This window comes from Sceloporus occidentalis, unplaced genomic scaffold (genome assembly GCF_023333645.1).
Source record: "Sceloporus occidentalis isolate IW3139 unplaced genomic scaffold, rSceOcc1.0.p SCAF_122, whole genome shotgun sequence".
Taxonomy (NCBI): domain Eukaryota; kingdom Metazoa; phylum Chordata; class Lepidosauria; order Squamata; family Phrynosomatidae; genus Sceloporus; species Sceloporus occidentalis.
Window position 1 is genome coordinate 2,301,614 of NW_028317102.1, and position 18,926 is coordinate 2,320,539.

General features: G+C 39.9%; 1 protein-coding gene across 1 annotated transcript in view; it reads left to right on the forward strand.

Moving 5' to 3' along the window:
• The window catches only part of LOC149282153 (FGGY carbohydrate kinase domain-containing protein-like), a 70,278-nt gene that overhangs the window by 46,096 nt on the left and 5,256 nt on the right, over positions 1–18,926 (forward strand). The window contains exons 10-13 of the mRNA XM_089498564.1: positions 2,633–2,780; positions 4,823–4,897; positions 5,366–5,486; positions 8,987–9,081. Coding sequence (XP_089354690.1) covers positions 2,633–2,780; positions 4,823–4,897; positions 5,366–5,486; positions 8,987–9,081 — 439 coding nt within the window. The remainder of the gene's footprint in view (positions 1–2,632; positions 2,781–4,822; positions 4,898–5,365; positions 5,487–8,986; positions 9,082–18,926) is intronic.

Genomic DNA, 18,926 nt, shown 5'->3' on the forward strand with positions numbered 1-18,926 from the left:
AAGAAAAGATATCATTCAGATGTAGGTTTTAGGGCGATAGTATCAATGTTATGATATATATTCCTTGTTGGCGCAGGCAGCATAGGATTTGGCACAGAAACAAGATGGCAGACGCACTGAAAATGAGAGCTTGGTCTTGAGGAGGCAATGGGACTGGTTGTATGAAGAACATATAGACGGCATTCCTGGATGGAGGTCCTGCAGAAAACATAGCCCCTGGAAACATCCTAACAACCAGAACCTAATGAAATGAAACATATAAATATTAGTACTGTGCTCGTATTGTTGTGCTGCTAACGTGTAACAATTATAGCATTTAATTCTAATTATTAGATTACTAAAACAGTTCATCGGGCGTCCTACAGCTCATGTGTTTTTGTAAGCAGACTCTGCATAATGTACGGAGTTAAAATAAACCACTGGACGTGTCTAACGCCTCTCAGCTCAGTTTCGCTGGCTATACATTAAATAAACAGTTCACATACATACATGCGTGATTACAGAGAGGGCCGATGGACGGACCTTTAGGGAAAAAAAACCTAATTGGGGGGAAAAAAAAAACCAATTAGAACAATTTGGAACGTTTTAAATTAGAACAATTCGGTTCCAAGAAGGCAGAAGGTTTAAAATGATGTGAGCGGTGATGTGAATGAGTTATTTTAATGCCTTCCAAGTGATTCTGAGCGATGGACTTTGATAGGGCGCACATGTTAAGGGATAATTGAAAAAACATGTCGTTAAATGACTGTATTTAGAGAATAAATATACAGTCGGTGGAGGGAGTCAGAAGTCAGCCTGGTGAGGATATGCCTGGTTCCCTCCGGGGGTTTCGTACAGTTTTGCTTTAAAACGAGACAACGGCCAATCAATCGTCATTAAGGTTTCGTGCTGTTTTTTCTTATTTTTAAATGGCCTGGCTAGGAGTTTCCAGAATGGGCTCGTGATTATATTCTGAACCCCAAAAGGCGTGGCGAGAGAGCGGTAAAAATTCCGCCATGATGCTAAGGGGTGAATGTTTCAGTAATGCTGGCAAACAACTACAAATATATAAAAAATAAAAAAATAGTCTTGCATTTATTATGCCTAAACAGTTTAAAAAATAACATACATTCCTTTCAAAAGTCCCAGTTTTCGTGGAACAGTCCCAGTTTTTTTGGCACCTGTCCCACTATCCCGTGTAGCTGCCCCGCTGTCCCACTTTTATCGGTAGTGGGAATCGAGGGCCGGTTGGGGAGGTCTTCTGATCTCCCCTCATCGTTATAGGGACCTCCGTTGATGTTCCCACAAGGCAACCTCGCGGCAGCTGAGCATATATTATATTAATATATTATTTACAGAACACCCCCTATGTGTACTTTTTACTCCAGAAAGTCCACTCTTGAAAGGTTTGGCTTTCCAGTCTTTTGACGGCAATACTGTGAGCCGTCGGTGGACGCTCAACCTTACCGGGCTTACTGGGCAGATTGAATCCGCAGTTTCGGTTCCTCTGAGTAAATGGGAATTTCTGTTGTATTTTTATTTATAAATACTGCTGTTTGAACATATTCATGTTCCATGGTGTCCTGTTTAAAAATACTACTAGAGTTCTTAAATTCAGATGTCCTAATCTTTTAACTTTAAAAAAAATCTTATTTAAATCTATAATTTTACAATATTACTTTAATGGAGATCTTTCAGTTTGATGAACTGAATTGAGATAAAACAATACTTGAACCTATATAAAACAATTATTAATAACAATAATAATAATAATATAATTCCAACAATGAAAACAATGTACTACTTATTATATTATTATCTTTATTTGTTGTTCCATTTTTAAATTATTCTGGTTTAATTTAATTTAAAATAAAATTTTATATCCCATTTAAATTAAATTTTTCAATCCCGCTCTGGTATCCACCAGGCACCTCATGCTCGTGTCTTTATTTCCCATTACTCCCCCCCCCCAGCGCAGACTGCATTGGAATCTTCCTGTCAGCCAAGCAGGAAGTTGTAACCCACTTCCTGTTCTCTCCCCGCATTGCGCTAGAGATTGTTTACAGCCGTGCAGGTCCCTCCGTAACGCTATTATTGCAAATATAAGAGGCAGAAATATAAACCACATGATGGGGCAGCAAGATGGCGGCTCCTACATTCAACACAACATTAAATAACATTATAAGGAAGAGAAAATGAAATTAACATGTAGGTGTAAGAATTAGGGATACGTATATATATATATACACAGTATATATATATATTACTAAACCCTTTACTAAAAACCACAATGATTCCGATTCCTATTAAAATTCAAAGCCACGAAGCAGCTATTTGCTTTACATTTAAATACATCTTACCCAAGAATAAATTAGTTTAATTTGAGGATCAATTAATTGCGGTCCGTTTTGTTGACCCATACTCAGCATTTTCCGAAAAGCTTGCTAGACAATAAGAATAAGAAACTCCCCAGCTAGGCAATCAATGCCCCTCGCTGAACGCCGCTGATTGCTAATGAAGGCATCTTTGGGTTACGGGCTCCGTGATTAAATCATCTCTCCTTTGTTGAATTTTTTTTTTTTCCTTTTCCAACCCAGATGTACAAATGTTTACATTCTGCAGAATAAACTTCTTTTTCATGTTTTATTTCCAGAGGCCAGCATATATATACATACTTAAACCATCACCTGGATCAAATTAGAAAGTCTGAGCCGGTGGGATTTCTTGCTGCTAATTTACATGTTTGGCCTGATTTCCACGGTAACCGCTCTCCTTTAGCAGATCTTACGATGAAGGGCATGGTAAGGCACTTATACCATAGAAATTATTATATAATACAATGTTACAACTGATCCTTCAGACTAGCAACATGATAAATAGACAATAGACTAAAAATGAACAATTTTGCCCCAAAAAGTAGATTGCAATGTTGATTGTATAAAAGCAAGATACCTTGAAGTTTATCGACTGACTTTGCTTCCTTCGTCCAAAGCACTGTAGTTTGTATCATTTGTTATGAAGATTCGCCATCGTTTGTAAACATTTTGTAAACTTTTTGTAAACTTTTTGTAAAGTGTATTTGTTTAAATGTCTTTGCATTTTATTTTTATTGTCATTTTTCTATACACCAATAATTGGCCTCCCCTGGTCTACCAAGGCAAGGTCTACCAGCAGTTTTTGGTTTAATTCATAGAACACTGTTGGGGGGGGGTATCCAGGTTAACACACAACACTTTGGCCAACGTTGAATAATGCTTGGGGCATTTAGCTAAACTCCCACACTGGTGAACTTGCGCTTAACTCAGTGATAGCACTAGGCAGCCATTGGCTTTAAAGTGCCAGGGCCACCTCGTCATCGCCAGTCCAACGTTGCCTTCAAGAAAGATACCTTAGGGTCAATTAACTGAATTAACTATTTAACTTAGGAAAATGTACTCCTACACCGTTTCTTTTGGACAGACAATTTGTGTCAGAACGCAGCCTATGCCATGATTACTAAGATGTTACTGGGTCTGCAACCAGCCTCGTTCTCCTCTCCCTACTCACCTGCTCTCTTTTTTTAACGCCCTCTATTACAGTAGCTACGTATACTGAAAGGGTTATTGTAGAACGCATTTTACTGAATTTTGTAACATCATGGAACCAAAACGCAAATTATCCATCCCATTTCCACTCACCGAGCTCTAGAAAAGTGGATGATTGTCTGAGCGAGATATAGCTGTGCTCCTGGCTACGTCTGAGACTGCCAGGTGCTGTCTAGAAAGTCCATTAGGATAACATGTCTAGACTCGCATGATACAAACCTGTGTGCAGCTGCCCCATAGACTGAACCGCTCTGTGAGCCCTCGGAAACAATATCAGAGGCCATGGGCGCTCGTAGAAAGAAACGTTACAGTAAATTCAATTTGACGTGAGTCTAAATGGCGCTTTCACTCTTCTGCACATTAAAAAAAAATAGACGTAATATATCTCCTGAGGAACTGAGATGCTTTTATTGAGTTCAAGAACTTTCTTCTGTCAACGCAACTGGTTATATCGCATTACAGGTTGCGTTGAAAGAAGAAAAGGCCAAGTTGACTCTACAGTAAGTAGAAGAGCTTGAGCAGTTGAGTTGTCTCGCTCGATTTGGCAGTTGGGTTCACGTTGGCAGTTAAGCTTCACTGAACTCGGTCAAGTTGTTCAGAACTTCCCTTTTTGAGTGAATATATCTCCTTTAGATTGTAAGCCCATGAGCGGGGCCCTCAGGAGCCCACCATTCGTGCCAGGAACTTTGTTTAAAAGTACACTAGGGCTAGATTGCAAGCTCACAGGCAGGGACCTCAACTCTTGTACGTGTGAATGTATATTTATTATGTACGTGTTAACCACCCCGTTTAACTTGTACGGCACTGCAGAATATGCTGATGCTTAATTAATAATAAAAAATACTAAAATTAATAATAATAATATTAATAAAAATAAAATTATTATTAATAATAATATTAATAATAAAAATAAAATTATTATTATTAATAATAAAATTATTAATAATAATAATAATAATGTTATTTTTTTACCATGTTTTAAAATATTTACCATATACTTGGAAATAAGGGGGTAAAATAAAATGTATTTATTTTTTTGTCTCTGGATGCCTTAAACTAGCCATACGGTATGATCAATGTCCCATTGACACAAAACAAGAATCCCTCCTGAACCAACCGAAATTTAAATAAAATAATGACAAAATAAAATAATACAAGTTGAGAATGAGAACCACTGGAGAGAAGCTTGGATTTGAGTGTAAATTAAGAAAAAAAAATCCCATTTCCAATTTTTTTAAATTCTTTATTTTTTTTTGCAGATAGTCGGCCTGGCGTTGTCTAAAGGTCTCGATAATCTGGCTCTTCTGTATTTGGCTACAGTCCAAGGAATTGCGGTACGGTAAATTACGGTTAGCAAATGCATTTTGTTATTTTCTTTTGAAATGGATAACCCAAGAGAAATAGTAATATTATCCGCAACCTGACATAGAAACACTGTCACATCAAAGGGAACATTTTTCACATTACATTCCTTTAAATGCATTAGCGTAACTGTCGTGGCGGCTGCGAGGGGTACAGCGGCTACCTAACCCCTCGTCCCAAAGAGCTCAGGAGAAATTGCCCCACACCTTCTGAGCAGTTGCGCCCCCCATTGGAATACGCGGGATCCTCGTTTAATGCTGCTGTCCCTTTTAACGCTATAATCCGAAACATATTTCCCTCCAAGTGTTTTCCCGCGGCTGCGGTTTTCTTTGTATATATATTAAAAAAAAAAAAACGTCGGATACTTTCAAATCGGGAAAACAATTCTCCGCAAATGGCTGACTTGTTTGTTCTCTTTTTTTTTTGCTTTGTTTTTCTAGTTGGGAACGAGACACATTTTAGAAGCGATGCAGGCGGCGGGACATCAGATCAGCACTTTGTTTCTCTGCGGTGGGCTCAGCAAGAACCCCCTGCTTGTGCAGATGCACGCTGACGTTACCGGTAAGCCGCGCGGATGTAAAAAACCTACATTTCTAATCCATTTTATCATTCCCCGTTCATTTCCACTCCATTTGCAAATGGTGATTGAGGCACCTCGCTCCATACCATCCAAGTGTCCCTATTTAGGAGGGACGGTTCCTCCTCGGGACCCAAGTCCTTCTGCCTCTCTTGCCTCCTCTTTGCAGTAAGTGTTACTGGCGAAAATTACAAACGAGACAACATTTTACATGATTAAAGAATTTTTCTGGGAAGGGTTTGGGGCGTTCATCGGTACTGGGAGTAATGCTTCTAATGAAAAGTATTCAATTCGGCAGAGTTGGTGGAACGAAACCTTTAAGTTTCAATAGAAAACCTACCTCTGTTATGGTCTGTGAGAGCGGCTATAAAGGGAAAGCTGATACCTTGGGTAACATTGGGACGGCCCCTACTTCAAAATTTTAAATGGTCCAGGAAAACTTGCCCCCCCCAACAGGCCAAGTTGCCCTCTTGCCCCTGGGGTAAGATTGCCTTCTTGTTTCCATCTCATGTTTTACATTTCTTCCTAGCCCTAAGATTTTTATTGTTAAGAGTTCCTCTTTGCGTCTGTACACAACTACTAGCGTTAGAGGCTCATGCGCGGTCTAAAAGATCAACGCAGAATTATAGCGGAAGGAACACATTTATCCAGCACTCTCCAAAACACGCTCCCCAAAAAGAGATAATTGCCATAGCTGACTCCTTCCTATTCTCCCCCGATGTGATCATATATAAAACTCCAAACTGGTGCTTTTGCTCCCAGTATGTTATGGTTGATATCCCTGCTTGAATGCAGGTGACTCAATTAAGTCTAACCTTAAATAATGGCAAATCAAGGTTTCCATGAGGGCCGCTATTAAAGCCACTTAGGCCACACATTTGGTGAGTCCCTACATAGAATCTTCACGATGGGCTAATAATGGGTTAATATTTCCATAATCTCAGGGTCAAGTAATTTATGAAGTCCCCAGGTCTGATAAAAGCGGCATACAGAAAGAACACATGACATTTTAATTTACATGACGCTGACCAGCGCCGGTGATCAGTGCATTCACACCGCTGGGATTTGGAGATTGGAGATAGAAGGAGAAAAAGGAGAACAGCGAGGTTCTGTTTTGGGTGGGGATCCTGACTTTATCAGTTCCCCATCACTTTTATCTTCCGAACATGAATCAATTCTTCACAGAACCTCTTTGACTCCCTCCGGTGGAATTTCGCCTGTGGATGTGGAAATATTTCTATTTGCTCGGATACCGAGATAAAACGTGAGGCTATTACAGTTTAACGAGATAATTCTCAATGATTAACCAACGCAAATATGCCAGAACACCACCGGGATTTCCCGTTCTTCCATTTAGGTTGTGAGAATTTTTTTCCAATGTGGCTTAAAATTTCTGAGCTCTTATCAGCCGTGTTGTCTGGTTTATATTATATTCTGGGAAGTTCCAGTTCCTTTATTATATATATAAGAAATTGTATCTATAGTCAAAGTTCTAAATTGGCTCATGATTACAGCTCCTGTTCCACCTACTCTGGTGAATTGAACACTTTTTAAACTAAAACTATAACTTTGTCACGAATAATTATTTAACCATATAAAATTCTGGCACCTCCCTCATTTTTTGCCTGGAACACTTAATTGTCATGTGACACAAAAGCAGGCACTGATAGGTGGTTGCCATACAAACAGGAGATAAAATAATAATTAACGATCTCAGATGACCAGATTTCCGGATGTAATTCACGGGAGATAATTTTACAGACTATTTTAGTTATTATGTGTTATTTTTATTTTAAAAGTGACTATTTTAGTTATTATGTGTTATTTTTTTTATTTTACAATTTACACATTTTTAAAAATGTTCAAAAAGTAACTGTTGGCTTGAACAGAGTATAATATAACATTATATATAATCAAGTTAGGGTCTCAACATCAGAATATTCATTCGTTTGTGATTATTATACAAGTTGGAGGAAATATTAGATTTTGTTGTACCAAATGCATTTGGTTTTACATGGCAAAATATTTTTCTGAAAAAAATGTATTTTTTCATAAAAAAACAAAAGTTTTCATGCAAATGATATGCATGTTTAGTTTTGTTTCAAATTTAGCTATTAATATTATTATTATTATTAATAAATGTAATACAAGATTGAGAAATTCAGCAACATCAAACATATAACATTCCATTTTGATTTCTTTTATCTATTGTGATATTATTATTATTAGTAGTAGTGTTACTATCTTTTTTATATAGCACCCACAATTCCCACAGCGCTTCTTACAGTCCCTACATTCAAAGGGTCTGACTAATCGTGATGATGATTCAATTGTCTTCTAAAAGTGAATGTGAACTTGTTTTTTTTCCCAAGAAGAAGTGATCTGCTGGGTTTGATTGTATGTTCGCTACCTTTCTAAAAATAAGCAGAAAAACATGAAAAGAGAGTTTGTTGGCTCTGCTTCTTATCAGATTTCCGATTGATGAACTCATTAGGCTGCCAAACATCAAATAGTTGGGGGGTCAGAAAAAGCTGGCTGAGGATAGGGGTCAACCTAGCCTAGTGTCGTTTATTCAGCGCTATCAGGTTCATCTCTGTGCTTTTGTGTGATGTTATTGGTTGTGTAGATTGTATAGCAGAAGCTGCCATACAATTACTGCTATAGGCAGAATCATCAATTTCTAAGAAGTAATAAAAACATATTGAAATAACATTTTATTTCTTCCCTTTCTTTCTTTTTTCTCTCTTCTCTCATTTGCTCTCTTTTTCTTTCTTTCTTTCTCTCCTTCTCACTCTCTCTCTCTCTCTCGCTCCTTGTTTCTTTCTTTGTTCATAATTTAAACTAATCTTCAATGTAGTTGTAAATCAAGACGCTGATTCCCCTGCTTCTGTTCAGAAGTTAAGTGTCCAAAGCGATGCAGTCGCCATAGCAACCAATGGAATATTAAGACCCTGCTTTTCTCCCTCTTCCTCCACATACATTATGCCTGCGCAGCGCCCCCTTCTGGAGGGTGAAACTTCTCATTATTGTTGGTTTTACAATGACCTTATCTCCAGTACACCTCTCAGATGAGTGTATAATGAGCTGGAAAACCGATAATGGTTTATTGTTTAATCAAGAACCAAACCCTGCTTCCTCTGAGGGTATAACTCTACATGTATTTGGCTTCCTACCGGTTTATGACTTAGAGTCCCATACTGGTATGTCTTGAATTGGAAGAGGCTTCATGAGATTAACTGGCCCACCACTTGAGTAGAGCACCAGCCTTCATACATAGAGATGTTTGTCTTCCCTGCATGCAGGATCTCCCCAGCTGGCCCTTGGTCTCCGGTGCCCTCAAAATCTGTACAGTGAAGCAGCTACCCAGGGCTAGTGCCTGAAGATGGGGACTGTCCCATGAAAACCGGGGCTGTTGGAGGGTATGCAGCCATGTATAACACTACATTTCACCCTACTAACTGAGATGTCATTGTATCTTCTCCAGGGTTGCCAGTGGTTTTGTCCAAAGAAGTGGACTCTGTTTTAGTAGGAGCCGCGATTCTGGGAGCTTGTGCGTCTGGCGATTTTACGTCCGTCCAGGTATGACTCCCCCTACTGGTCAGAACAATTAAATGCTTTATATTTAAAGCCCCTCTCGAGATGATTGACACCATAGTCAACAGAATATTAACAATTTCATGATTTGTGAAACATTGCTAAAATGGCTGCGTAGATTTTAATAGCGAGCAATTGAACTCACTATGCGGGGAATTATTTTAGGAGAAAAAAAAGTGATAAAAAAGGGTTTTATTAAATGCCTAATTATGCCTTATTCGGGAACTGATCACCTGGAACCTATGGTCGACCATCACGGCACAAGCTCTGTTTTCAGGACTGTCTCAGCCAATTCAGGATGGTCGGCAGCTGTGTCAACAATTTTTTAAAAAGTGTTGTGTTCATTTCACCTTTATTTTAATACAAGCGAGACCTTATTTTTTTACACCTAAAGAAAAGGAAGGTGCAATAACAACATTTGCATGGGACATTCAAGAAATCGAGGTTTTCAAGAAGCGACAACTCTGCGTAAGCCACACAAACCCAATTACAGTCACTTTCACATAACAGATTGTAAAGAAAAAAAGAAGTAAATTAAAATAAACCTTTTAATTCTAAACTTAAATCACTGGCGCTCCTACATTCCATTAGTCGTACTGGCCTCAAGAGGACCATAAGTGAAGGTCATCCAAATGCTTGTTAACCTACTGCAGTCACTAACGTGATTTATGGACACTTATTTCCTTATAGCTGTTACTGATGGGAGTTGCCTTAACCCGGGATAGATTTAAGAACTAAACAGGTGCACCAGCAGTTAAAGGGCCGCGTAACTCCTATAAAAACAGTTTGGGTAAAAAAAAAAAACTAAAAACCCCCCCCCACCATTATTTCAAAATATATTAAACACGTTAGGTTCAACGGTGACTTTCAGGTTAAGGACATGGGAGATTTCACGCGTTCGGTAAATCAGTTCGCATTCGTTATTTAGTGTAACCAATAAAATGCATTATATATTTTAGGATGACGTGGATTTTGGTTCAAAGATTTTTAATTTGGGAAAAAAACAAATGAAATAAGCCATTTTTGCGTCCAGGAATGTTTGCATGCGCCTGACAAAATACTAAAGAAAAACCCCACCTTATTCTTCAAAGCAAATTCACCACTTAATGTTACAGCGTTACACTCAAAAGAACTAATGTAACTGTGTTAAAGGATTAAAAAACACAATATGTACAGATTACAGGACAAGGGTATTTGTATACCCTGGGAGCAGCCATTTTAATATCCTGTTATCAGGGTCTGCATGGTTTTCCTCCCCATTAAGAAGGGGTGTAACTAGAGACCACAGGGCCCTGGTCGGGCCCCCTGATTTCATCAACCAACATATCCCACAGTGCCATCTTTGCCCCAAATAGCTTGTGAGTTCCACCTTTGTCCCCAGCTTATCAGTGCCACCTTTGCCCACAAACAGCTTTTCTGTGCCATCTTTGTGCCCTAACAGCTTGTCAGTGTCCCCAAACCGCCTGCCTGTGCCGTCTTTGCCCCCCCAAACATCCTGCCAGTGCCACTTACCTCTGTGGTGCAGACTGATGCAGCATGCAGAAAATGGATGTGATGTCACTTCCTGCATGCTGAATCAGTCAGACGCTGATCCTCCAATCGGATGATCTCTACGTTCTCCGTGACACTTACTGCGGGGTATTACCCACACCTAGCGGCTTTAGAGGGGAGGACAAGTGGTTTCAGGTGTCGCCCTAACAGACAAAAATATAATTTATAGTCAATCCTAATTATTATATTTATTATTCATTGATTTACATAGCGCTGTACAAAGGAATTTACTTAACTATGTGGTTCACCTTTTAACTATTAAAGAGGGGAGACTATATGTAATCAAAGCCAAGGTCACGATACCCGTCCTATATTGATCTGCATTGTAAAGTTGACGTGACGATTGATGCGTTTTATACGGTACGCGGTACACAATGTTTTATCGCAATAATAATTTCCTGATGAATATGTACTGACCTTCGTGCAACCTCACTAATTACACGTTTCACAACCAGAAACTCGTCTGAAGGCGACGTGTAAAGCAGGTTTCTTGCCGTGGCGGATAATTCAATTGCCCTGTAATCACTTGATAACTTCAGTAAATTGTTTGCGAGCCAAAGGTCTGTCGATCACTCGGGCCCCTCTAGCGTGATAAATGAATTTGTACTTTATGGGGCCGCCTGGCATTTATCTATAGGCTTGAGCTTGCTGAAAAAGTACCTTTGTTATCCTAAAGTAAGCAAACCAGAGCCATTTCTCCTCTCTCAGTGCTTTTTTCCCCCAGCATAGTTCCCCTTAATTTATTTAACTATTTGTTGAAAAGTGTTTTTTCTTTCATTAAAAAGAGTATCCTTAACACATACAGGGAAGGTTATACATGTGGTTGTGAACATGGCGGTTGGATGAGTTGTGTTGAGTTGCAGTTTCACGCATTATACCGTAACTAGGAACTCTAGATCTTATCGTAGAGACTCGCTAATGGTGGCAACCAAATGCTTCCAATAATGGTCCTTATGGAAACCATGACTTGTCAGGAGGTAAAGATACTCTGAATTAAGTCGCCTGTATTCAAGCAGGGATTGTAGCTGTGATAGAGCAGCGAGAAAGGGACCAATCAGCATACTCGGATCCAGGCTCTGTGGCCCTGAGAACCCATGAGAGGTAGACTGTGGTCGCTTGGTTCGTTTAAGTCCTAAGTTTCTATTATATCTGCATGTTTACGCCTGTAAACATTTTTGCCACTTGACCTTTTTGACTGTGTGGGAGAAGACCTGACATTTAGGGGCTTTTGACTTCAAATCAGGTGACCCTCTGAAGTGGCATGAAGTTTGTGTTGGATTAAGCCGACACTCGGGGGAAGACTCACAAAGACAGTAGTATTCATTCCTTCTGACGGCGAGTCTAAGGGGGAAGCAACCAGACCACAATTACCAGTTTCTCTCCTAGAAAAGCGGACGCGTTGCCGACCCCTCCATATTTAACAGCTACGGTTTTTAAACAAATTGCAGACGCCTTGGAAAAAAGATGGATTTAAAGCACAGAGAGTGCCAGGAAAAACAACACGCAAACCTCAGCGAATCAGGGGCAGGCACAGGTGTAACTCCCATCATGCTCAGCTGGTCATTCCTTAAGAATATTGGGAGTGGTTACAGGACTGCTAAACTATTTCTGGAAAAAAAAGCTGAATTACTTACCAAAATATACAGATAAAGCCGAAAAAGGTCATTTACGCTGTTGGACTTGCAGCAGGAAAACTACCATTATTATTGGAACAGGGTTCTAGAGCAGCTCAGAGTTCTAGAGCAGCTCTGAGCTAAGGACTTTAATGTGTGCCTAGGGCTGGATTTGTGTCCCAAATACCCCTTCGGAGGTGTCATAAAGGTTATCTAAAAGGACATTTAGTCTTTATTCTTGAATCCATTATCAAAAGGGTTGGGAGCATTTCTTAACCCTTTCAGCGCTACGGGATGAGACGGTGTGCTAACAAGAAACCTTGTACCAAATTATGGTGTTTTTTCCCATATTTTTTTTCCTAAAATCTAATGCAGCGTAGTCTCTCCAGCCCTGGATTTACGATGGGATGCTTCTTTTCATCAGAACTAAAACTAAATCAGCAGCTTGGTCTGATTCCAAATTCTAACCGCAGAGAGAGAACGGAGTCCAACTTCTTCGACTGAGACAAAGAATGTTTATCCAATCGAGTTATCGTGATGAAAGCTAAGGTTCTGCATTTGCAAAGTAGATGCACGTGATAAGTAAGTGTAGAAGGGGTCCTTAAAATCCGTCCCCATGGAAAATGAAGTTATATATACACATAAAACTGGTGTCTCTGTCGCAGAAAGGCTGGCTGAGAGTTGGGGGAGCTGTGCTCCCATAACAGGTGCAGAGATATAGACAGAGGCCACGCATCTAACTCATGCCAAATATCTCAATTCCCGGAGTGTCTGTATTCCCCCGAGGCAGAGACAGACGACAGCTGTACATAACCGATCGGGTATTTGGGAAGAGACGGTAGTCTGTACCGTATCTGCGTCTGCGACAGAGGAGGGCGGAGGAGAGTCCTGTGCGAGTATTGCATAAAATATCAATTTTCCAGTTACAAGATTTTTACAATATGTAACAATTTTTGGGGTCTTCCTAGTGACTTTAGACGTTTTCTAAAACCGGACAAATGATAGTATGGGTAAGAGAATTGAAGGTGATATCTGTACAGAGCTTAATAGCGACTTCTGCCGGGTGAAAACGTTGGAAAACACTAATGTGACGGTTGCCAAGGAAACCTTATGTTTTTGTCTGCTTCTGCAGCAACTCCCACATGGCCAAAGACCAGCATGATATTGGGCGGTAAACTGGGTGACATATGTGCGTTTTTCCTGAAGTGTAGCGTATGTTGTCATGAACGGTCATGTGACATAAATGCCTGAACTCGTGTTGCAAACCACCCCTGGAACTCAACTGGAAACATGCTTTTTCCCACTGGGGTTTCCAAGAGGGGGAAAGTGCCATTTTTTGCAGTTTTTTTGGAAATGGGCGAATGTTTTTGTGTAGCCCTACACTGGACTTCCTGTAGGCCTTAGATGAGGCTTTTTGTTGCCTAATGCATACTTCCCAGTTTTCAGCAGACAGTCTGCCGTCTCGAGTAGCTGCCCCATAGTCTAACTTTTGTGACCAGTGGTGACCAGTAGGGGCCATAGGCCAACTGGGGAGATACTCTGGTCTTCCCTGATTATCTCATGCAAAGATCCATGGAGGTCCTCCATTGCAGCTTCAACATGGCCACCTCATGATGCTCTACAGCTGACCTCCAAGAGATGGCTCTTTGGGTATGGTGGACCAGCGGCCTTGACTCTGGCCGCACTCACTCCCACCTTCAACCCTACCCACAACCCAACACAAGTGTCCCAATTAGGACACCTGAAATGACATTTTGGGGCCCAGGGGTACATATGTCTACATTTATGTAGAACTTAGCATGTTGGACCCTTTCTGTGCCATTCATGGCAATGCATCCCTCGGCTCTTGAAGAGTTAAACAAGTTTTCTCCACATGTTTTTCCAGGAAACAAGGGATCAAAAAAATACACGTTTTTTCTTTTACAAACCAACAATTATAACTCTTACGCCCCTGACAGCTCAAACAGATGACTTGTCAGGTGTTTTCATATTTCGCTTGGGTCTCATATAATGCGTTTCAAAATAACAACTAAGTTTCCAGGGAGATCTGTTCAAAACCTGGGACTGGAGGATTTTTTTTTATGTTTTTCTTTCCAAAGCACATTAAAAGTGTAGCCTGCAATCCAAAATTATTTATATTTTGTTCTGTAAAATTCTCCTGAGCGGTTCCTTTTTATCACAGCGCCCTCGTTTGGATGTTACGGGAATTACACTGTGTTTTTATATCTCTTCATAGGGTTGTGCATATTGTTTCTGATTTGCAAAGGTAACAGAAAGGACATCAGGTGTATCATATGAAACGTCCTACTGATACAACAGGGTTTTTTACATAAACGGGCGTTCTGGTGCAAAATTTAGTAAAATTCAGAAAAAAAGGTCACTTATACCCCTTTGCACCAGGGTTATTCTTTATACATTGGAAGAAAAAAAATACCTAAAAATCAATGTTGCAGAAATACCACGTTACGTTACAAATTACATTAAAAAGAGCAACATATAATATTATCATATAGCAACATAGTTACATTGTTAATTAGGTTGAAAAAGGACATAAAGTCCCTCAAATTTAACCATTCCATAAACCCATTATAATTGATCCAGTAGAAGGCAAACCATTGTGTGGAAATCTGTTCATAAACAGGACTATGCATAGGATGCGTTCAGACTGGAAGAAAGGAGATTTAGTCTAAGGCAGAGGAAAGGGTTTTTTACGGTAAGGGCAGTAAGGATGTGGAATTCTCTGCCTGCAGAGGTAGTTTTATCAGAGTCTGTACAGACGTTTAAACTCCACTGGATGGATACTTGGAAAAACATAATATTCGGGGATATAATCTTTAATTATGGGGAAGCAGTTTATTGATCCAAGGAGAAATCTGACTGCCATTTTGGGGTCAAGAAGGAATTTTTTTCCCTGGTTAGTGCAAAATTGGAAAGAGCGAAACTGGGGGGGGGGTTGCCTTCTTTTGGATCAACAGCAACAAATTAACCAATATAGGAAAGGCTGAACTTGATGGACGCAGGTCTTTTTTCAGCCTATATAACTATGTAACTATGTAACTAATATATTAATGTCATCTCAAATGGGAAAAAAAATCCCTGTCGACGTCGGACTCTCCCTCGATCAACATTCCCTTATCTACTTTTACTCATGATAACCCCGCATGCATTTCATATCCAGACAAACATCCAAACGATTATTGAATATATTTATTGAATTGGCCAAGATGGCTTCAGATGGCGTCTATTCCACAATTTAACCCATTTGGAAACTTTTCTTCACGTCTTTGTGACTAATTTCCATATCTGGCGCTTTGGGTTCCATATTTTACCCCCAGTGATAGGAGCGGCCCTACCATTTTGGTGACCAAGGCCAAGGCCACCATAGAGGGGTACGAGGTGTTGCCGCAGGTCTTTCTGATCACTTTAGCACGGGAAGTCGCATGTTCCCAGATTATTCCTCCCTAGGAGATAACGGCCCCTGGTTTTTTTTTCCGCATTGATTGGCACTGACTGCAAAGCCCTATTATTTTAAGACTTGATTCCCCGTGCACGTTCTGGCTTAGCCAGTTGTCAAGCCGAGCGTGGAGTGCCTGTATTGAGCGAAGGATAACACAGATATAACGAAACTTTAAATGCCGTCCTCTTCACGCCAACAAGAAAAATATTTCTGCAATTTGCTGATAGAGCCCACAGGGGAGATTGAGTTCATGGAGAACTCCCCGTGATTCATATCCAAATAATTTACCCTAAATAAAGGATTAAAATGGTTTAGTGCCATCTCAAACCCCTAGTGCTCAGTCAGACTATCTGTGTTTATGCCCCGTGTCTTTTACTGCCCTGCTTTAACATGAACAGCTGATACATTCCACTTACTGCGCAAACAGCATGGCGGCTCTTAATGCCCCATGGAAAATCACCCTATTGGGTAATACACCCCCTAGTGGTGGTGGATCTTCTGTACCTATGACCTTTGAGGAGACCAGAAGATCTCCACTAACCAGCCCAACCGTGTTGTGAGAAGGAGCAAGAAATCTGTACCCTCTGTATCTGCCCCAAAGATGCCCCTTAGACTAGTTCTGTGCCAGGGGCTGCCACTGCTAATGTCTTTTGGTTGCTATGGATACTGCACCACTTTGTATTAGAACTGGTCTTCCTATATAACCACCAAAGGGTGTAAAATCTACTGTGTTATATTAAGTCATTGGAAGCATTAACCCATTTAAGGCCAGGTGAGCAACAATGCACCACCTTCTGTTATTTGAAGGGTTAAAGCCTTCAATCCGTGAAGATTCTCCATGTTGTTTTTTTTGAACACACAGCTGCATAATGGAGTCTTTGCTATTTAATACTGGTAAGAACTGGACGTGCGCTGATTAAATATTTAGGAAGACCAGGCAAAGAGTGTCTATGCTATCGGCAGAACCGTGGGGGATAGGAATGGATTATGGGGGATGCCATATTGAATCATCACATAAGAGAGTCCGACAATGGAACCAGACAAGGATAATTTGTCAGGATTATAGCTGACAAACCACCGCCTGAAATCTATACAGTCAATCCATATAATCTCCGGGAGTTTTAACAGTGAACCTTTACAGCTATCAAAATGTACTCAGGCCCCGAGAACAGAACACGGAGAACCCACCACGGATTAGACCAGAAGCCGTCAGGAACCCATTAGTCCCAAATGAAAGAACAAGACAGTATCCTGCCTGAAAAAACAGGGACTTAATGAGTATTACCCATTATGGAATTAAATTTATTGTATTACCGTCATTTTTTATTTTAATTATTAATTAAAGGTGGATTTCCTCGGTAACTATACGTGCAAGTTGGAAATAGCTGGAAATAAACTCTATTTTTTAAATTATTTTTAATTATTAAAAATATTTCAATTATTAAAAACATACTTTAATTGGCCTTCATCGATATTCTGGTGAATAACAGATTAATTTACCCCAGGGAAGCTGGGATATGTGGTAAAAGGCAGCAAAACTAGACGTGTAACCCCAAATTTAAATCATGCTCATTCATGCGCCTAAACAAACATTCCGAGCTGAGTTATTATTATTTGCATAAAGAGCAAGTATTTGCATAAAGGTTGTACAATACAATGAGTTTGCAAACAGCCTGGCATGCAGAGGATTTACGCTGGGAGACCCTACAGTCTAAAAAGGAACCCGGACACAGAGTAGAGGGGATCACCTCTGTGCCCTTTTCTTTGGGTTATCACGAAAATATTTCCCAACCAATTTAAAGCCATTTATCAAGATGCCAAAGGGAATATTTTGTGAGGACATACATTGAACAGTCCCTTTAATGAGCAGAAGGAACATTCCGCTGGTGGGGTTATACATACATGAAAGATGAGATACAGATTGGAAAGAAAGGGATTTTTATTAGGATAAAATAAACTGAGACTCCCCCCTCCGGCTGGACCGGGGGTATCCATCACATACCTGTCCAGAAACGCCAGTAAATCTTTAAGATTCACGTGAGAACGAGGCGCTGTCTAGAGAACATTATACCCCTCCTAGAATTCTGCCACTTTACATCTGGAATTTCTCAATCTCTACCAATTACCCTCCGCCAAATCCTTAAATCACGTCTTTTTCTCCGTCGGCTGAGACATACGAGTACGGGAATCACCTTCGCCTCGTATACACGGCTTTTCATTGCCAGTCGAATCTTTCGGGGGGAACTTCTATCAAAGTTATGATGTTCAACTCGCTGTATCAGATTTAATGGAAATTCACTCCATATTTGCCAGATTTTTTATTCAATTTGCTTAATATGATGAACCATCTCTTAGATATCATCTTATATAAACCCGATCTCCTTACACGTAAAATGAGTCATATGTGAATTTTAAATGGACTGGAAAGTTGGATAAAAATTTGGATTCAATTGTTTATAGAGAGCCAAACCGTAGCTGCTTTGTTATCCGTCTGTAAGACCATCTACAGCAGGAAAAACAGGCAGACTGATCCTCCGGCAATTTCTTTGTTTCTATATATTATCTCTAGATTGTAAGCTCTTGCGAGCAAGGGCCTCGTTCCCTTTTATATTCCAATGTCCTATTTGTCTTAGTGTGACAGCTGTAGTTGTGTCAGACCCTTTGCATGTACGAAGTGTAAGAAGCACTGCTGGAATTGGTGCTGCTATATAAATAAAATATAATAATAAATAAAATAATAATAATAATAATATCACAATAGATGGAAAAAAATGTCTTTGGGTGAAGTGGTTGTGTTGGAAGAATGAGAAAGATGTGAAAAGTTGGACTTGTGATACATTATGAGCCGGGTTAATCGTTTATAAGATATATTCCTGCTTAATGTCACAATTGCAGAAGTTCAATATTTCTCTTTATTTTTCGCTACTTCGGATGATTTCACACTGTTAAATGTAGAATATGTGTGTTCTTCATAAGGTTTTTCTCTATTGGATCTGAAGAGGAGACCTACTGGACCTACTAAGAACCAACTGGGTCCCTCAACTGGGAACCTAACAAGAGAACATTTGAGGGAATTTAGACCCAAAGTGCGGGAGAACTTTCTTATATATTCTCGTAAGGAGCTCAGATAAATACCGTATTTACTTGCACTGCTCACTACTACATATTCCCGTAAGATCTGTTACTTTTATTATGTATTAACCAGGCAA